At 44.3% G+C, this 20,799-nt stretch overlaps 1 protein-coding gene across 1 annotated transcript in view; it reads right to left on the bottom strand.

Annotated features, from left to right (window-relative positions):
• The window catches only part of ESPL1 (extra spindle pole bodies like 1, separase), an 810,416-nt gene that overhangs the window by 59,744 nt on the left and 729,873 nt on the right, over positions 1–20,799 (bottom strand). Inside the window, exon 26 of the mRNA XM_053708312.1 lies at positions 7,590–7,760. Within this exon, the coding sequence (XP_053564287.1) occupies positions 7,590–7,760 (171 nt within the window). The remainder of the gene's footprint in view (positions 1–7,589; positions 7,761–20,799) is intronic.

The raw sequence follows: 20,799 nt of genomic DNA on the forward strand, positions 1-20,799 counted from the left end.
TAGCTTCCAAGGTGGAGCCGATGACATATTCACCAGATCTGCATACCAAGTCCTGCGTGGCCACGCAGGAGCTATCAAGATCACCGACGCCCTCTCCTGATTGATCCTGGCTACCAGCCTGGGGATGAGAGGAAATGGCGGGAACACATAAGCTAGTTTGAAGGTCCAGGGTGCTACTAGTGCATCCACTAGAGCCGCCTTGGGATCCCTGGATCTGGCCCCGTAACAAGGAACTTTGAAGTTCTGACGAGAGGCCATCAGATCCATGTCTGGAATGCCCCACAGGTGAGTGACTTGGGCAAAGATTTCCGGATGGAGTTCCCACTCCCCCGGATGCAATGTCTGACGACTCAGAAAATCCGCTTCCCAATTTTCCACTCCTGGGATGTGGATAGCAGACAGGTGGCAGGAGTGAGACTCCGCCCATAGAATGATTTTGGTCACTTCTTCCATCGCTAGGGAACTCCTTGTTCCCCCCTGATGGTTGATGTACGCAACAGTTGTCATGTTGTCTGATTGAAACCGTATGAACTTGGTCCTCGCTAGCCGAGGCCAGGCCTTGAGAGCATTGAATATCGCTCTCAGTTCCAGAATATTTATCGGTAGAAGAGATTCTTCCCGAGACCAAAGACCCTGAGCTTTCAGGGATCCCCAGACCGCGCCCCAGCCCATCAGACTGGCGTCGGTCGTGACAATGACCCACTCTGGCCTGCGGAACGTCATCCCTTGAGACAGATTGTCCAGGGACAGCCACCAACGGAGTGAGTCTCTGGTCCTCTGATTTACTTGTATCTTCGGAGACAAGTCTGTATAGTCCCCATTCCACTGACTGAGCATGCACAGTTGTAAAGGTCTTAGATGAATGCGCGCAAAAGGAACTATGTCCATTGCCGCTACCATCAACCCGATCACTTCCATGCACTGAGCTATGGAAGGAAGAGGAACGGAATGAAGTATCCGACAAGAGTCTAGAAGTTTTGTTTTTCTGGCCTCTGTTAGAAAGATCCTCATTTCTAAGGAGTCTATAATCGTTCCCAAGAAGGGAACCCTTGTTGACGGGGATAGAGAACTCTTTTCCACGTTCACTTTCCAGCCGTGAGATCTGAGAAAGGCCAGGACAATGTCCGTGTGAGCCTTTGCTTGAGGAAGGGACGACGCTTGAATCAGAATGTCGTCCAGGTAAGGTACTACTGCAATGCCCCTTGGTCTTAGCACCGCTAGAAGGGACCCTAGTACCTTTGTGAAAATCCTTGGAGCAGTGGCTAATCCGAAAGGAAGCGCCACGAACTGGTAATGTTTGTCCAGGAATGCAAACCTTAGGAACCGATGATGTTCCTTGTGGATAGGAATATGTAAATACGCATCCTTTAAATCCACCGTGGTCATGAATTGACCCTCCTGGATGGAAGGAAGAATAGTTCGAATGGTTTCCATCTTGAAAGATGGAACCTTGAGAAACTTGTTTAAGATCTTGAGATCTAAGATTGGTCTGAACGTTCCCTCTTTTTTGGGAACTATGAACAGATTGGAGTAGAACCCCATCCCTTGTTCTCTTATTGGAACAGGATGAATCACTCCCATTTTTAACAGGTCTTCTACACAATGTAAGAACGCCTGTCTTTTTATGTGGTCTGAAGACAACTGCGACCTGTGGAACCTCCCCCTTGGGGGAAGTCCCTTGAATTCCAGGAGGTAACCCTGGGAGACTATTTCTAGCGCCCAAGGATCCAGAACATCTCTTGCCCAAGCCTGAGCGAAGAGAGAGAGTCTGCCCCCCACCAGATCCGGTCCCGGATCGGGGGCCAATATTTCATGCTGTCTTGGTAGCAGTGGCAGGCTTCTTGGCCTGCTTTCCCTTGTTCCAGCCTTGCATTGGTCTCCAAGCTGGCTTGGCTTGAGAAGTATTACCCTCTTGCTTAGAGGACGTAGCACTTTGGGCTGGTCCGTTTTTACGAAAGGGACGAAAATTAGGTCTATTTTTCGCCTTGAAAGGCCGATCCTGAGGAAGGGCGTGGCCCTTACCCCCAGTGATATCCGAGATAATCTCTTTCAAGTCAGGGCCAAACAGCGTTTTCCCCTTGAAAGGAATGTTTAGTAGTTTGTTCTTGGAAGACGCATCAGCCGACCAAGATTTCAACCAAAGCGCTCTGCGCGCCACAATAGCAAACCCAGAATTCTTAGCCGCTAACCTAGCCAATTGTAAAGTGGCGTCTAGGGCGAAAGAATTAGCCAATTTGAGAGCATTGATTCTGTCCATAATCTCCTCATAAGGAGGAGAATCACTATCGAGCGCCTTTATCAGCTCATCAAACCAGAAACATGCGGCTGTAGTGACAGGGACAATGCATGAAATTGGTTGTAGAAGGTAATCTTTGAAAGCACAACTATCCTCTATGGGTATAGTGGTGCGTTTGTTTAAAGTAGAAACCGCTCCCTCGACCTTGGGGACTGTCTGCCATAAGTCCTTTCTGGGGTCGACCATAGGAAACAACTTTTTAAATATGGGGGGAGGGACGAAAGGAATACCGGGCCTTTCCCATTCTTTATTAACAATGTCCGCCACCCGCTTGGGTATAGGAAAAGCTTCTGGGAGCTCCGGCACCTCTAGGAACTTGTCCATTTTACATAGTTTCTCTGGGATGACCAACTTTTCACAATCATCCAGAGTGGATAATACCTCCTTAAGCAGAATGCGGAGATGTTCCAACTTAAATTTAAATGCAATTACATCTGGTTCAGCCTGTTGAGAAATGTTCCCTGAATCAGTAATTTCTCCCTCAGACAAAACCTCCCTGGCCCCCTCAGATTGGGTTAGGGGCCCTTCAGAGATATTAATATCAGCGTCGTCATGCTCTTCAGTGATTAAAACAGAGCAGCCACGCTTACGCTGACAAGGGTTCATTTTGGCTAAAATGTTTTTGACAGAATTATCCATTACAGCCGTTAATTGTTGCATAGTAAGGAGTATTGGCGCGCTAGATGTACTAGGGGCCTCCTGAGTGGGCAAGACTCGTGTAGACGAAGGAGGGAATGATGCAGTACCATGCTTACTCCCCTCACTTGAGGAATCATCTTGGGCATCATTGTCATTATCACATAAATCACATTTATTTAAATGAACAGGAATTCTGGCTTCCCCACATTCAGAACACAGTCTATCTGGTAGTTCAGACATGTTAAACAGGCATAAACTTGATAATAAAGTACAAAAAACGTTTTAAAATAAAACCGTTACTGTCACTTTAAATTTTAAACTGAACACACTTTATTACTGCAATTGCGAAAAAACATGAAGGAATTGTACAAAATTCACCAAATTTTCACCACAGTGTCTTAAAGCCTTAAAAGTATTGCACACCAAATTTGGAAGCTTTAACCCTTAAAATAACGGAACCGGAGCCGTTGTAACACTTTAACCCCTTTACAGTCCCTGGTATCAGCTTTGCTGAGACCCAACCAAACCCAAAGGGGAATACGATACCAAATGACGCCTTCAGAAAGCCTTTTCTAAGTATCAGAGCTCCTCTCACATGCGACTGCATGCCATGCCTCTCAAAAACAAGTGCGCCACACCGGCGCGAAAATGAGGCTCTGCTTATGCTTTGGGAAAGCCCCAGAGAAATAAGGTGTCTAATACAGTGCCTGCCGATATTATAATATCAATATACCCAGATAAAATGATTCCTCAAGGCTAAATATGTTTTAAAAATGAATCGATTTAGCCCAGAAAAGTCTACAATCCTTAATAAGCCCTTATGAAGCCCTTATTTACCATCGAAATAAACATGGCTTACCGGATCCCATAGGGAAAAATGACAGCTTCCAGCATTACATCGTCTTGTTAGAATGTGTCATACCTCAAGCAGTAAGAGACTGCACACTGTTCCCCCAACTGAAGTTACTTGCTCTCAACAGTCCTGTGTGGAACAGCCATGGATTTTAGTTACGGTGCTAAAATCATTTTCCTCATACAAACAGAAATCTTCATCTCTTTTCTGTTTCTGAGTAAATAGTACATACCAGCACTATTTTAAAATAACAAACTCTTGATTGAATAATAAAAACTACAGTTAAACACTAAAAAACTCTAAGCCATCTCCGTGGAGATGTTGCCTGTACAACGGCAAAGAGAATGACTGGGGTAGGCGGAGCCTAGGAGGGATCATGTGACCAGCTTTGCTGGGCTCTTTGCCATTTCCTGTTGGGGAAGAGAATATCCCACAAGTAAGGATGACGCCGTGGACCGGACACACCTATGTTGGAGAAAACCGTTTTAAAACAAAACCGTTACTGTCTCTTTAAATGTTAAACAGGGCACACTTTATTACTGAATATGTGAAAAACTATGAAGGAATTATCCAATCTTTACCAAATTTTCACCACAGTGTCTTAATGCATTCAAAGTATTGCACCCCAATTTTCAAGCTGTTAACCCTTAAAATGTGGAAACCGGAGCCGTTTTTAATTTTAACCCCCTTACAGTCCCAGCTACAGCCTTTGCTGCGACTTCACCAATCCCAGGGGGGTATATGATATCAAATGAAGCCTTCTAGGAACGTTTTTAGTGGATTCCAGACCCACACACATGCAGCTGCATGTACTGTACTCAAAACTAACTGCACAGTAATGGCGTGAAAATGAGGCTCTGCCTACTACAGAGAAAGGCCCTTCCTGACTGGGAAGGTGTCTTAACAAGTGCCTGGTGCTAAAACACGTTCCCCAATGTTATAAAAGTGTGAAATTCAACTTCAAACTGCATATAATACTTAAATAAAGCAATCAATTTAGCCCTTAAGAGTGTCTACCAGTGTATAGCCCATAATAAGCCCTTTATTCTGTTTGAGACTAAGAAAATGGCTTACCAATCCCCATGAGGGAAAATGACAGCCTTCCAGCATTACACAGTCTTGTTAGAAAAATGGCTAGTCATACCTTGAGCAGAAAAGTCTGCAAACTGTTCCCCCCAACTGAAGTTCTCTCATCTCAACAGTCCTGTGTGGGAACAGCAACTGATTTTGGTTACTGTCTGCTAAAATCATAATCCTCTTTTAAACAGAACTCTTCATCTCTTTCTGTTTCAGAGTAAATAGTACATACCAGCACTATTTTAAAATAACAAACTCTTGAGAGAAGAATAAGAAACTACAACTAAACACCACAAACTCCTCACCATCCCCGAGGAGATGCTACTTGTTCAGAGCGGCAAGGAGAATGACTGGGGGGGCGGAGCCTGGGAGGGACTATATGGACAGCTCTTGCTGTGTGCTCTCCTTGCCTTTCACTGTGGGGGAGGAGAATATCCCACAAGTAATGGATGACGCCGTGGACCGGACACACCAATGTTGGAGAAACCCAGACCTGTGGAACCTTCCCCTTGGAGGAAGTTCCTTGAACTCTAGAAGATACCCCTGAGAGACTATTTCTAGTGCCCAGGGATCCGGAACATCTCTTGCCCAAGCCTGAGCAAAGAGAAAGTCTGCCCCCTACTAGATCCGGTCCTGGATCGGGGGCTACCTCTTCATGCTGTCTTGGTAGCAGCAGCAGGCTTCTTGGCCTGTTTACCCTTGTTCAAGCCTTGCAATGGTTTCCATGCTGGTTTAGGCTGGGAAGTGTTGCCTTCTTGTCTAGAGGCTGCAGAGTTAGGAGTCGGGCCGTTCCTGAAATTGTGAAAGGAACGGAAATTAGATTTGTTCTTAGCCTTGAAAGGCCTATCCTGTGGGAGGGCATGGCCCTTTCCCCCAGTGATGTCTGAAATAATCTCCTTGAAAGGAATATTAAGCAATTTTGTTTTGGACGACACATCCGCCGACCAAGATTTTAGCCAAAGCACTCTGCGCGCCACTATTGCAAAACCTGAATTTTTCGCAGCTAACTTAGCCAATTGAAAAGCGGCATCCAAAATAAAGGAATTAGCCAACTTTAGTGCGTGAATTCTGTCCATGACTTCATCATATGGAGTCTCCTTTTGGAGCGAACTTTCTAGTTCCTCGAACCAAAAAGACGCTGCCGCGGTGACAGGAATAATGCACGAAATTGGTTGAAGAAGGAAACCTTGCTGAACAAATATCTTTTTAAGCAATCCTTTAAATTTTTTATCCATAGGATCTTTGAAAGCGCAACTGTCCTCAATAGGAATAGTTGTGCGCTTGGCCAACGTTGAAACTGCCCCCTCAACCTTAGGGACCGTTTGCCATGCGTCCCTTCTGGGGTCGACAATGGGGAACATTTTCTTAAATATAGGAGGTGGAACAAAAGGTATACCTGGCTTCTCCCACTCCTTAGTCACTATGTCCGCCACCCTCTTGGGTATCGGAAAGGCATCAGCGTGCACAGGGATTTCTAAGAATTTGTCCATTTTGCACAACTTCTCTGGAATCACCAAAGAGTCACAATCATCGAGAGTAGTTAGCACCTCCTTAAGCAGGGCGCGGAGATGTTCTAACTTAAATTTAAATGCCACGATATCAGGTTCTGCCTGCTGAGAAACTTTTCCTGAATCAGAAATTTCTCCCTCAGACAGACCCTCCCTCACTGCCAATTCAGATTGATGTGAGGGTATAACAGATAAATTATCGTCAGCGCCAACTTGCTCATCCTCTGTATTTAAAACTGAGCAATCACGCTTTCTGGGAAATGCTGGCAGTTTGGATAAAAGATTTGCTATAGAGTTATCCATTACTGCAGTTAATTGCTGCATAGTAACAAGCATTGGCGCGCTAGATGTACTAGGTATCGCCTGCGCGGGCAAAACTGGTGTTGACACAGAAGGAGAGGATGATGAGCTATCCCCACTACCTTCATTTGAAAAATCATCTTGGGCAACCTTATTAAATGTGACAGCACTGTCCTTACTTTGTTTGGACGCCATGGCACAATTTGCACATACATTTAAAGGGGGAACCACCTTGGCCTCCATACACACAGAACATATGCTATCTGAAGGTACAGACATGATAGACAGAATTTGGCAGGCTATTAATGCAATAAAAACGTTTTTAAACAAAACCGTTACTGTCTCTTTAAATAATAAAAAGAGCACACTTTATTTCTGAATGTTTGAAAAACTATGAAGGAAATATCCGATCTTTACAAAATTTACACCTCATACTCTTTACCATCCCTGTGGAGATGCTACTTGTTCAGAGCGGCAAAGAGAATGACTGTGGGGCGGAGCCAGAGGGGGGGGGGCTATATGGACAGCTCTTGCTGTGTGCGCTCTTTGCCATTTCCTGTAGGGGAAGAGAATATCCCACAAGTAAGGATGAAGCCGTGGACCGGACACACCAATGTAGGAGAAATAAATCTCTCTTCAGCAATCAGAAACTAACTGGTTGATTTATCAAACAGAACTACTTTTTAGATAGATTTGCACATAGAAATTCCACACATCGCCAGAGGATTTGACAGATCTGAAGTCCTCAATCTTTTTGCAGGCTCTAAGCCCAAATAAAGAATGGATGACCAACACCTAACACCATAATATACAGTTCGCTTGTTGCCTTCTATTTTCAAAACCTTTCAGTTGTCAGATTAACTTTGGTATACACTGAGAAGTTGCAGAACCCAGAATGAAAAAGATCTTTACTCACCTTATCTAATATAAGCACCAGGTGGCCTTTTGTGTTTGAGGTACTTGATTCTAGCCTCTCAACTGCTTTTTGTAGAAGCTCCTGTGCTCGCTCTGGTTGTGATAGGTTGAAACCCTGAATTAATGAGCTGATCAGTTGAGGAGTCAAGTGGTGGCTACCACCAAGAACAGTCTGTACAGAAAGCAAAACAGAGCATTAAAAATCTGCGAGAGGGGCTAAGGACACAAAATAGAGCAGGCATGTCAAAACTTTTTTTTTTTTAAATAAATGTCATACCAAACTAGTTGAAAAAGAAGCAAATACCCACAACAAGTAGTAGTAATTTTGTTATATTCTATCAATATGTTGTGTTTCAGTATTCTTATTAAAAAGGGACACAAGTGCAAAAAACAAATTATGCTTACCAGATAATTTAATTTCCTGCTGTATAAGGAGAGTCCATCATTCCTTACTGTTGGGACATACTGAACCTGGCCACCAGGAGGCGGCAAAGACACCCCAGCCAAAGACTTAAATACTCCCCCTACTTCCCTCATATCCCAGTCATTCTGCCAAGGGAACAAGGAACAATCGGAGAAATATAAGGGTTTAAATGGTGCCGGAAGAGAAAAACAAAATTTTGGTTCGCCCATCGGAGTATACGGGCGGGGGCCGTGGACTCTCCTCATACAGAAGGAAATCAAATTATCAGGTAAGCATAATTAATGTTTTCCTTCTAAATATGAGGAGAGTCCACGGCATCATTCCTTACTGTTGGGAAAACTATAGCCAAGCTCTAGAGGACACTGAATGATAATGGGTAAAAGAAAAGGCGGACCCTAATCTGAGGGCACCACAGCCTGCAAAACCTTTCTCCCAAAAGCTGCTTCAGCCGAAGCAAAAACATCAAATTTGTAGAATTTTTAAAATGTAAGGAGGACTAGGTAGCCACCTTAAAAATCTGATCCATAGATGCCACGTTCTTAAAGGCCCAAGAGGAAGCCACCACTCTAGTGGAATGAGCCGTAATCCTCTGAGGTGGTCTAGGTCCCGCTGACTCGTAAGGTAAGCGTATAACACTCCTCAACCAAAAAGATAAGGCCTTCAGACCGTTACGCTTCCCAGAGTAGATAACAAACAAGGAAGAAGTTTGTCTAAAATGCTTAGTAGCTTGAAGATAAAACTTAAAAGCTCAAATCACATCCAGATTATGAAGTAAACGTTCCTTCGAAGAAGAATGATTAGAACACAAGGAAGGAACCACAATCTCCTGATTGATGTTACGATCAGACACCACCTTAGGAAGAAAACCCAAGCGTGTACGAAGGACAGCCTCATCAGTCTGGAACATCAGATAAGGAGGCTCACATTGCAAGGCAACTATTTCAGAAACTCTGCGTGCCGACGCAATAGCCAATAGAAAAACAAAATTTATGCTTACCTGATAAATTTCTCTCTCTTGTAAAGGTGTATCCAGTCCACGGGTTCATCCATTACTTGTGGGATATTCTCCTTCCCAACAGGAAGCTGCAAGAGGACACCCACAGCAGAGCTGTCTATATAGCTCCTCCCCTAACTGCCACCCCCAGTCATTCGACCGAGGACAAGCAAGAAAAAAGGAGAAACTATAGGGTGCAGTGGTGACTGTAGTTTAAAAATAAAAAACACATGCCTTAAAAGTGACAGGGCGGGCCGTGGACTGGATACACCACAAGAGAAAGAAATTCATCAGGTAAGCATAAATTTTGTTTTCTCTTGTAAGGTGTATCCAGTCCACGGGTTCATCCATTACTTGTGGGATACCAATACCAAAGCTTTAGGACACGGATGAAGGGAGGGACAAGGCAGGAACTTAAACGGAAGGAACCACTGCCTGCAAGACCTTTCTCCCAAAAACAGCTTCCGAGGAAGCAAAAGTATCAAATTTGTAGAATTTAGAAAAAGTATGAAGCGAAGACCAAGTCGCTGCCTTACAAATCTGTTCAACAGAGGCCTCATTTTTAAAAGCCCATGTGGAAGCTACCGCTCTAGTGGAATGAGCTGTAATTCTTTCAGGAGGCTGCTGGCCAGCAGTCTCATAAGCTAAACGGATAATGCTCGTCAGCCAAAAAGAAAGAGAAGATGCCGAAGTCTTTTGGACTCTCCTCTGTCCAGAGTAGACAACAAACAATGCAGATGTTTGACGAAAATCTTTAGTAGCTTGTAAATAAAACTTTAAAGCACGAACCACGTCAAGATTGTGTAATAGACGTTCCTTCTTTGAAGAAGGATTAGGACACAGTGACGGAACAACAATCTCCTGATTGATATTCTTATTAGATACCACCTTAGGAAGAAACCCATGTTTGGTACGCAAAACTACCTTATCTGCATGGAAGATAAGGGGAAATCACACTGTAAGGCAGATAACTCTGAAACTCTTCGAGCCGAAGAGATAGCTACCAAAAACAGAACTTTCCAAGATAAAAGCTTGATATCTATGGAATGCAGAGGTTCAAACGGAACCCCTTGAAGAACTTTAAGAACTAAATTTAAACTCCATGGCGGAGCAACAGGTTTAAACACAGGCTTGATTCTAACTAAAGCCTGACAAAACGCCTGAACGTCTGGAACATCCACCAGACGCTTGTGCAAAAGAATAGACAGAGCAGAAATCTGTCCCTTTAAGGAACTAGCTGACAATCCCTTCTCCAAACCTTCTTGGAGAAAGGATAATATCTTAGGAATCCTGACCTTACTCCATGAGTAACCCTTGGATTCACACCAATGACGATATTTACACCATATCTTATGATAGCTTTTCCTGGTGACAGGCTTTCGAGCCTGAATCAAGGTATCAATGACCGACTCAGAGAAACCACGTTTTGATAAAATCAAGCGTTCAATCTCCAAGCAGTCAGCCGCAGAGAAATTAGATTTGGATGTTTGAATGGGCCTTGGAGTAGAAGGTCCTGCCTCAGCGGCAGAGTCCATGGTGGAAAGGATGACATGTCCACCAGATCTGCATACCAAGTCCTGCGTGGCCAAGCAGGTGCTATCAAAATCACCGAAGCTCTCTCCTGCTTGATCTTGGCAATCAGACGAGGGAGGAGAGGAAATGGTGGGAATACATAAGCCAGGCTGAAGGACCAGGAAACTGCTAGAGCATCTATCAGCGCTGCCTGGGGATCCCTTGACCTGGACCCGTAACAAGGAAGCTTGACGTTCTGACGAGACGCCATCAGATCCAGTTCTGGTATGCCCCATAGTTGGATCAGCTGGGCAAATACCTCCGGATGGAGCTCCCACTCCCCCGGATGAAAAGTCTGCCGACTTAGAAAATCCACCTCCCAATTCTCTACTCCTGGGATATGGATAGCTGAGAGATGGCAAGAGTGAACCTCTGCCCATAGAATTATCTTTGAAACCTCCAACATTGCCAGGGGGCTCCTTGTTCCCCCCTGATGGTTGATATAGGCAACAGTCGTTATATTGTCCGACTGAAATCTGATGAACCTGACCGCAGCTAGTTGAGGCCAAGCCTGAAGAGCATGGAATATCGTTCTCAGTTCCAGAATGTTTATCGGAAGGAGGGCTTCCTCCCGAGTCCACGAACCCTGAGCCTTCAGGGAGTTCCAGACTGCGCCCCAGCCCAGAAGGCTGGCATCTGTCGTCACTATAGTCCACTCTGGCCTGCGGAAACTCATTCCCCTGGACAGATAACCACCAGAGAAGAGAATCCCTGGTCTCCTGATCCAGATTTAGCAGAGGGGACAAATCTGTGTAGTCCCCATTCCACTGATTGAGCATGCAAAGTTGCAGTGGTCTGAGATGTAGGCGGGCAAACGGAACTATGTCCATTGCCGCTACCATTAGGCCGATTACTTCCATACACTGAGCCAATGACGGCCGAGAAGTGGAATGAAGAGCACGGCAGAAAGTTAGAGGCTTTGATAACCTGACCTGTGTCAGAAAAATTTTCATTTCTACTGACTCTATCAGTGTTCCTAGGAAGGAAACTCTTGTGAGAGGGGAGAGAAAACTCTTTTCTTCGTTCACCTTCCACCCGTGAGACCTCAGAAAGGCCAAAACAATGTCCGTATGGGACTTGGGGATTTGAAAAGTCAACGCCTGTATCAGAATGTCGTCTAGGTAAGGAGCCACCGATATGCCTCGTGGCCTTAGAACCGCCAGTAGGGACCCTAGAACCTTCGTAAAGATTCTTTGGTGCCGTGGCTAGCCCGAAGGGAAGAGCCACAAACTGGTAATGCCTGTCTAGGCAGGCGAACCTGAGGAACTGATGATCTCTGTGAATCGGAATGTGGAGATGAGTATCCTTTAAGTCCACGGTAGTCATAAATTGACCCTCCTGGATCATAGGGAGGATGGTTCGGATAGTCTCCATCTTGAAGGATGGGACTCTGAGAAATTTGTTTAGGATCTTGAGATCCAAGATTGGTCTGAAACCTCCCTCTTTTTTGGGAACTATAAACAGATTTGAATAGAAGCCCTGCCCCTGTTCCTCCTTTGGAACTGGGTGGATCACTCCCATAACCAGTAGGTCTTGAACACAAAGTAAGAATGCCTCTCTCTTTATCTGGTTTGCAGATAATTGTGAGAGATGAAATCTCCCCTTTGGAGATGAAGCTTTGAAGTCCAGAAGATATCCCTGGGAAACAATCACTAATGACCAGGGATCCTGGACGTCTCTTGCCCAAGCCTGGGCGAAGAGAGAAAGTCTGCCCCCTACTAGATCCAGTCCCGGATCGGGGGCTACTCCTTCATGCTGTCTTAGAGGCGGCAGCAGGTTTTTTGGCCTGCTTCCCCTTGTTTTAAGCCTGGTTCGGTCTCCAGACTGGTTTGGACTCTTTTTTTTGCATTAGAGGAAGCTGAAGCTGCGCCACACTTGAAGTTTCAAAATGAACGAAAATTATTCTGTTTGGTCCTTAATTTATTGGACCTATCCTGAGGAAGGGCATGACCTTTTCCTCCAGTAATATCAGAAATGATTTCCTTCAAGCCCAGCCCGAATAGGGTCTGTCCTTTGAAGGGGATATTAAGAAGCTTTGACTCTGAAGTAACGTCTGCTGACCAGGACTTAAGCCATAGCGCCCTGCGCGCCAGTATGGCAAAACCTGAATTCTTAGCCGTTAGTTTGGTTAGATGAAAAACGGCGTCAGAAATAAAGGAATTAGCTAGCTTGAGAGCTTTAATCCTGTCTAAAATATCATCTAACGGGGTCTCCACCTGTAGAGCCTCCTCAAGAGACTCAAACCAAAAAAACGCTGCAGCAGTAACTGGGGCAATGCATGCAAGAGGCTAGAGAATAAAACTTTGATGGATAAAAGTTTTCTTAAGGAGACCCTCCAATTTTTTATCCATAGGATCTAAGAAAGCACAACTGTCCTCGACGGGGATAGTTGTACGCTTAGCTAGGGTAGAGACTGCTCCCTCCACCTTAGGGACCGTCTGCCACGAGTCCCATATGGCGGCATCTATGGGAAACATCTTTTTAAAAGCAGGAGGGGGAGAGAATGGTACACCTGATCTATCCCATTCCTTAGTAATAATTTCCGAAAACCTCTTAGGGACTGGAAAAACCATCAGTGTAAACAGGCACTGCAAAGTATTAGTCCATTTTACACAATTTCTCTGGAACTACAATGGGGTCATCCAGAGTCGCTAAAACCTCCCTGAGCAATAAGCGGAGGTGTTCAAGCTTAAATTTAAAGGCTGACATTTCAGAATCGGACTGAAGTAACGTCTTCCCTGAATCTGAAATCTCACCCTCAGATAGCAAATCCCTTGCCACGGCTTCGGAGCATTGTGAGGGTATATCAGACATAGCTACTAAAGCGTCAGAAAGCTCTATTTGTTCTAGCCCCAGAGCTGTCTCGCTTTACTTGTAACCCTGGCAGTTTGGACAATACCTCTGTGAGGGTATGATTCATAACTGCCGCCATGTCTTGTAAGGTAAACGCATTGGACGCGCTAGATGTACTTGGCGTCACTTGAGCGGGAGTTATAGGTTCTGACACGTGGGGAGAGCTAGATGGCATAACCTCCCTTTTGTCAGTCTGAGAAACCTCTGGTGATAAATCTTTAAATGCCATAATATGGTCTATATAAGTTATAGAAATTTCAGTACATTTGGTACACATTCTAAGAGGGGGTTCCACAATGGCTTCTAAACATATTGAACAAGGAGTTTCCTCTATGTCAGACATGTTTAACAGACTAGTAATGAGACCAGCAAGCTTGGAAAACACTTTAATAAAGGTGAAACAGCAATTAAATAAAAACAGTACTGTGCCTATAAGAGAAAAAAAAAACTATCACCTAAACTGCAAGACAGTGTTAAAAAGTAGTAAACTCTTCAAAATTTTTACAGTGTGTATAAGGGACTAAAGCAGCATTGCACCCACTTGCAAATGGATGATTAACCCTTTAGGCCCCAAACCGGATTTGAAAAACGTTAACAAACGTTAATAAACAGTTAAACACCTTGCCACACCTCTGCTGTGGCTCCTACCTGCCCTCAAATACGATTTAGGAAAGGAATAAGCCCTCTATGTGGTCCTCAGATGCCAGAGGACTCCTTTAGGGAAGCTGGATGTCTCAGTCTGAATATGAACTGCGCATCTAGAGCGTGAAAATAGGCCCCTACCACCATGCACTCGATGTCAGAGGCCTTAAGAAAATACTCCTAGGAGTATCTGACTAGCCATGTGGAAACTAGGCCCAAAAAAAAACGATTAATCACCCTCAGAGAAAAAACATAATTTATGTAAGAACTTACCTGATAAATTAATTTATTTCATATTAGCAAGAGTCCATGAGCTAGTGACGTATGGGATATACATTCCTACCAGGAGGGGCAAAGTTTCCCAAACCTCAAAATGCCTATAAATACACCCCTCACCACACCCACAATTCAGTTTAACGAATAGCCAAGAAGTGGGGTGATAAGAAAGGAGCGAAAGCATCAAAAATAAGGAATTGGAATAATTGTGCTTTATACAAAAAAAAACATAACCACCACAAAAAGGGTGGGTCTCATGGACTCTTGCTAATATGAAAGAAATTAATTTATCAGGTAAGTTCTTACATAAATTATGTTTTCTTTCATGTAATTAGCAAGAGTCCATGAGCTAGTGACGTATGGGATAGCAGATACCCAAGATGTGGAACTTCCACGCAAGAGTCACTAGAGAGGGAGGGATAAAATAAAGACAGCCAATTCCGTTGAAAAAATAATCCACAACCCAAATCAAAAGTTTTAATCTTAATAATGAAAAAAACTGAAATTATAAGCAGAAGAATCAAACTGAAACAGCTGCCTGAAGTACTTTTCTACCAAAAACTGCTTCAGAAGAAGAGAAAACATCAAAAACAGAATTTATGTTTACCTGATAAATTTCTTTCTCCAACGGTGTGTCCGGTCCACGGCTTCATCCTCACTTGTGGTATATTCTCTTCCCCTACAGGAAATGGCAAAGAGAGCACCCAGCAAGAGCTGTCCATATAGCCCCCCCTCTGGCTCCGCCCCCCAGTCATTCGACCGACGGTTAGTAGAAAAAGGAGAAACTATAGGGTGCCGTGGTGACTGTAGTGTATAAAGAAAGAAATTAATCAAACCTGATTAAAAACCAGGGCGGGCCGTGGACCAGACACACCGTTGGAGAAAGAAATTTATCAGGTAAACATAAATTCTGTTTTCTCCAACATTGGTGTGTCCGGTCCACGGCTTCATCCTTACTTGTGGGAACCAATACCAAAGCTTTAGGACACGGATGAAGGGAGGGAGCAAACCAGGTTACCTAAACGGAAGGCACCACGGCTTGCAAAACCTTTCTCCCAAAAATAGCCTCCGAAGAAGCATAAGTATCGAATTTGTAAAATTTGGCAAAAGTATGCAGAGAAGACCAAGTCGCTGCCTTACAGATCTGATCAAAAGAAGCCTCGTTCTTGAAAGCCCAAGTGGAAGCCACAGCTCTAGTAGAATGAGCTGTAATTCGTTCAGGAGGCTGCCGTCCGGCAGTCTCATAAGCCAATCGGATGAAGCTTTTCAGCCAAAAAGAGAGGTAGCAGTAGCTTTCTGTCCTCTCCTCTTACCAGAATACACAACAAACAAATATGATGTCTGTCTGAAATCCTTTGTTGCTTCTAAATAGAACTTTAAAGCACGGACCACATCTAGATTGTGTAACAAGCGTTCCTTCTTTGAAACTGGATTCGGACACAGAGAAGGAACAACAATTTCCTGGTTAATATTCCTGTTGGAAACGACCTTTGGAAGAAAACCAGGTTTGGTACGTAAAACTACCTTATCTGTATGCAATACCAGATAGGGAGAAGTACACTGCAAAGCAGATAATTCAGAAACTCTTCTAGCAGAAGAAATAGCAACCAAAAAAAGAACTTTCCAAGATAGTAACTTAATATCTATGGAATGCATGGGTTCAAACGGAACCCCCTGAAGAACTGAAAGAACTAAATTTAGACTCCAAGGAGGAGTCATGGGTCTGTAAACAGGCTTGATTCTAACTAACGCCTGTACAAACGCCTGAACATCTGGCACTGCTGCCAGATGTTTGTGTAACAAAACAGACAGAGCAGATATCTGTCCTTTTAAGGAACTAGCTGACAAACCTTTATCCAGACCTTCTTGGAGAAAGGAAAGTATCCTAGGGATTTTAATTCTACTCCAAGTGAATCCCTTGGATTCACACCAATGGATATATTTTTGCCATATCTTATGGTAAATTTTCCTAGTTACAGGTTTTCTGGCTTGAACCAGAGTATCTATGACTGAATCTGAAAACCCACGCTTAGATAGAATCAAGCGTTCAATTTCCAAGCAGTCAGTTGGATAGAGACTAGATTTGGATGTTCGAACGGACCTTGTACCAGAAGATCCTGTCTCAAAGGTAGCTTCCATGGTGGAGCCGATGACATATTCACCAGGTCTGCATACCAAGTCCTGCGTGGCCACGCAGGGGCTATTAGAATCACCGAGGCCTGCTCCTGTTTGATCCTGGCTACAAGCCTGGGAAGGAGAGGGAACGGTGGAAACACATAAGCTAGGTTGAACGACCAAGGCGCCACTAATGCATCCACCAGTGTCGCCTTGGGGTCCTTGGATCTGGATCCGTATCAAGGAACCTTGGCGTTCTGGCGAGACGCTATCAGGTCCATATCTGGAATGCCCCATAGTTGGGTTAACTGGGCAAAAACCTCCGGGTGGAGTTCCCACTCCCCCGGATGAAAAGTCTGGCGACTCAGATAATCCGCCTCCCAGTTGTCCACTCCTGGGATGTGAATTGCAGATAGGTGGCAGGAGTGATCCTCCGCCCATTTGATGATCTTGGATACCTCTTTCATCGCTAAGGAACTCTTTGTTCCCCCCTGATGATTGATGTACGCTACAGTCGTCATGTTGTCCGACTGGAACCTTATGAATTTGGCCTTTGCTAGGTGAGGCCACGCCAGGAGCGCATTGATTATCGCTCTCAGTTCTAAAATGTTTATCGGGAGAAGAGACTCTTCTCAAGACCATAGACCTTGAGCTTTCAGAGATTCCCAGACCGCACCCCAGCCTAAGAGACTGGCGTCGGTCGTGACAATGACCCACTCTGGTCTGCGGAAACTCATTCCCTGAGACAGGTGATCGTGAGACAACCACCAGCGTAGAGAATCCCTGGTTACCTGGTCTACTTGAATCTGGGGAGACAAGTCTGCATAGTCCCCATTCCACTGACTGAGCATGCACAGTTGTAATGGTCTTAGATGAATTCGAGCAAAAGGAACTATGTCCATTGCTGCAACCATCAATCCTACTACTTCCATGCACTGAGCTATGGAAGGCTGAAGAATTGAGTGAAGAACTTGATAAGCGTTTAGAAGCTTTAACTTTCTGACCTCTGTCAGGAAGATCTTCATTTCTAAAGAATCTATTATTGTTCCCAAAAAGGGAACTCTTGTTGACGGGGACAGAGAACTCTTTTCTACGTTCACCTTCCACCCGTGAGATCTGAGAAAGGCTAGAACAATGTCTGTATGAGCCTTTGCTTTGGAAAGAGACGACGCTTGGATTAGAATGTCGTCTAGATAAGGTGCTACAGCAATGCCCCTCGGTCTTAGAATCGCTAGAAGGGACCCTAGCACCTTCGTGAAAATTCTGGGAGCAGTGGCTAAACCGAACGGAAGAGCCACGAACTGGTAATGTTTGTCCATAAAGGCGAACCTCAGGAACTGATGATGATCTTTGTGGATAGGAATATGCAGGTACGCATCCTTTAAGTCCACGGTAGTCATATATTGACCCTCCTGGATTGTTGGTAAAATTGTCCGAATGGTTTCCATTTTGAATGATGGAACTCTGAGGAATTTGTTTAGGATTTTTAGATCCAGAATTGGCCTGAAAGTTCCCTCTTTTTTGGGAACTACAGATTCGAGTAAAAACCCAGACCTTGTTCCACTGTTGGAACTGGGTTTATCACTCCCATTTTTAATAGGTCTCCTACGCAATGTAAGAATGCCTGTCTCTTTATCTGGTCTGAAGATAAGCGAGACATGTGGAACCTTCCCCTTGGAGGAAGTTCCTTGAACTCTAGAAGATACCCCTGAGAGACTATTTCTAGTGTCCTGGGATCTGGAACGTCTCTTGCCCAAGCCTGAGCGAAGAGAGAAAGTCTGCCCCCTACTAGATCCGGTCCCGGATCGGGGGCTACCCCTTCATGCTGTCTTGGTAGCAGCAGCAGGCTTCTTGGCCTGTTTACCCTTGTTCCAGCCTTGCAATGGTTTCCATGCTGGTTTAGGCTGGGAAGAGTTGCCTTCTTGTCTGGAGGCCGCAGAGTTAGGATTCGGTCCGTTCCTGAAATTGCGAAAGGAACGAAAATTAGATTTGTTCTTAGCCTTGAAAGGCCTATCCTGTGGAAGGGCATGTCCCTTTCCACCAGTAATGTCCGAAATAATCTCTTTCAATTCCGGCCCGAAAAGGGTCTTACCATTGAAAGGAATATTAAGCAATTTATTCTTGGATGACACATCTGCCGACCAGGATTTGAGCCAAAGCGCTCTGCGCGCCACTATTGCAAAACCTGAATTTTTCGCCGCTAACTTAGCCAATTGGAAAGCGGCATCCAAAATAAAGGAATTAGCCAACTTTAGTGCGTGAATTCTGTCCATGACTTCATCATATGGAGTCTCTTTTTGGAGCGATTTTTCTAGTTCCTCGAACCAAAAATACGCTGCCGTGGTGACAGGAATAATGCACGAGATTGGTTGAAGAAGGAAACCCTGTTGAACAAATATCTTTTTTTTAGCAATCCTTCCAATTTTTTATCCATAGGATCTTTAAAAGCGCAACTGTCCTCAACAGGAATAGTTGTGCGCTTAGCTAACATTGACACTGCCCCCTCAACCTTAGGAACCGTTTGCCATGCGTCCCTTCTGGGGTCAACAATGGGGAACATTTTCTTGAATATAAGAGGTGGAACAAAAGGTATACCTGGCTTTTCCCACTCCTTAGTCACTATGTCCGCCACCCGCTTGGGTATCGGAAAGGCATCAGCGTGCACTGGAACCTCTAAGAATTTGTCCATCTTGCACAATTTCTCTGGAATTACCAAAGAATCACAGTCATCGAGAGTAGTTAGGACCTCCTTAAGCAGGGCGCGGAGATGTTCTAACTTAAATTTAAATGTTACGACATCAGTGTCCGCCTGCTGAGAAACTTTTCCTGAATCAGAAATTTCCCCCTCAGACAGACCCTCCCTCACTGCCAATTCAGATTGATGTGAGGGTATAACTGATAAATTGTCCTCAGCGCCAACCTGCTCATCTTCTGTATTTAAAACTGAGCTATCACGCTTTCTAGGGTAGGATGGCAGTTTGGATAACAGATTCGCTATAGAATTATCCATTACTGCTGTTAATTGTTGCTTAGTAACAAGCATTGGCGCGCTAGATGTACTAGGTATCGCCTGCGCGGGCAAAACTGGTGTTGGCACAGAAGGAGAGGATGAAGAACTATCCCCACTACCTTCATTAGAAGAATCATCTTGGGCAATCTTATTCAATGTGGCAGTACTGTCCATACTTTGTTTGGACGCTATGACACAATTTGCGCATACATTAACAGGGGGAACCACCTTGGCTTTCATACACACAGAACATAAGTCATCTTAAGGCATAGACATGTTAGACAGACTTTGGCAGGCTAATAATGCAATAAAAACGTTTTTAAAGAAAAGCGTTACTGTCCCTTTAAATAATAAACAGGCACACTTTATTTCTGATATTTTGAAAAACAATGAAGGCAATGTCCGATTTTAACAAAATTTTTACCCCAGAGTCCTAATGCCTTGAAAGTATTGCACACAAAGTTTCAAGACTTTAACCCTTAAAATGAGCAAACCGGAGCTATTTGTTCAATTTAACAATTTTAGTACACTACAATCACAGCTACAGCCTTGCTGCGGCTCTTTACCTTCCCTGAGAGTTATTCAGCACTGAAATAAACCTTCCTGAGTCCGTTTTTGTAGCCACAGGACACCTTCACATGAAGCTGCATGCACTGCCATGGAAGTAAACTGCGCAATTAAGGCCCGAAAACGGGGCCTCCTTCCTCTGCATACCAGAGTGAAGGGGCCTTCCTGACTGAAATAGCAGTCTAACAAAATGCCAGGCGAATAAAACTTTCCCAAAAGTGCTTTTACTTGCACAAAAACACTCTAAAACATGAAATAAATCAATCGATTTAGCCCACAATAGTGTCAACCAGTATAGAGCCCAATAATAAGCCTTAATCTGTTATGAGTCTAAGAAAATGGCTTACTTACCCCTTAAGGGAAAACTGACAGTCTTCTAGCAATAACCGGTCTTGTTAGAAATATGACTGTTCATACCTGCAGCAGATAAGCCTGCAAACTGTTCCCCCCAACTGAAGTTCTCTGGTTTCAACAGTCCTGCGTGGGAACAGCAACAGATTTTAGTTACTACTGCTAAAATCATACTCCATCTTCTTCATTTTCTGTTGTAGAGTAAATAGTACAAACCGGCACTATTTTAAAATAACAAACTCTTGATAGAAGAAATAAAAAACTACAACTAACACCACATACACTTTACCATCCCCGTGGAGATGCTACTTGTTCAGAGCGGCAAAGAGAATGACTGGGGGGCGGAGCCAGAGGGGGGGCTATATGGACAGCTCTTGCTGGGTGCTCTCTTTGCCATTTCCTGTAGG

The sequence above is a fragment of the Bombina bombina genome, chromosome 3 (genome assembly GCF_027579735.1).
Source record: "Bombina bombina isolate aBomBom1 chromosome 3, aBomBom1.pri, whole genome shotgun sequence".
In the NCBI taxonomy this organism is placed as follows: domain Eukaryota; kingdom Metazoa; phylum Chordata; class Amphibia; order Anura; family Bombinatoridae; genus Bombina; species Bombina bombina.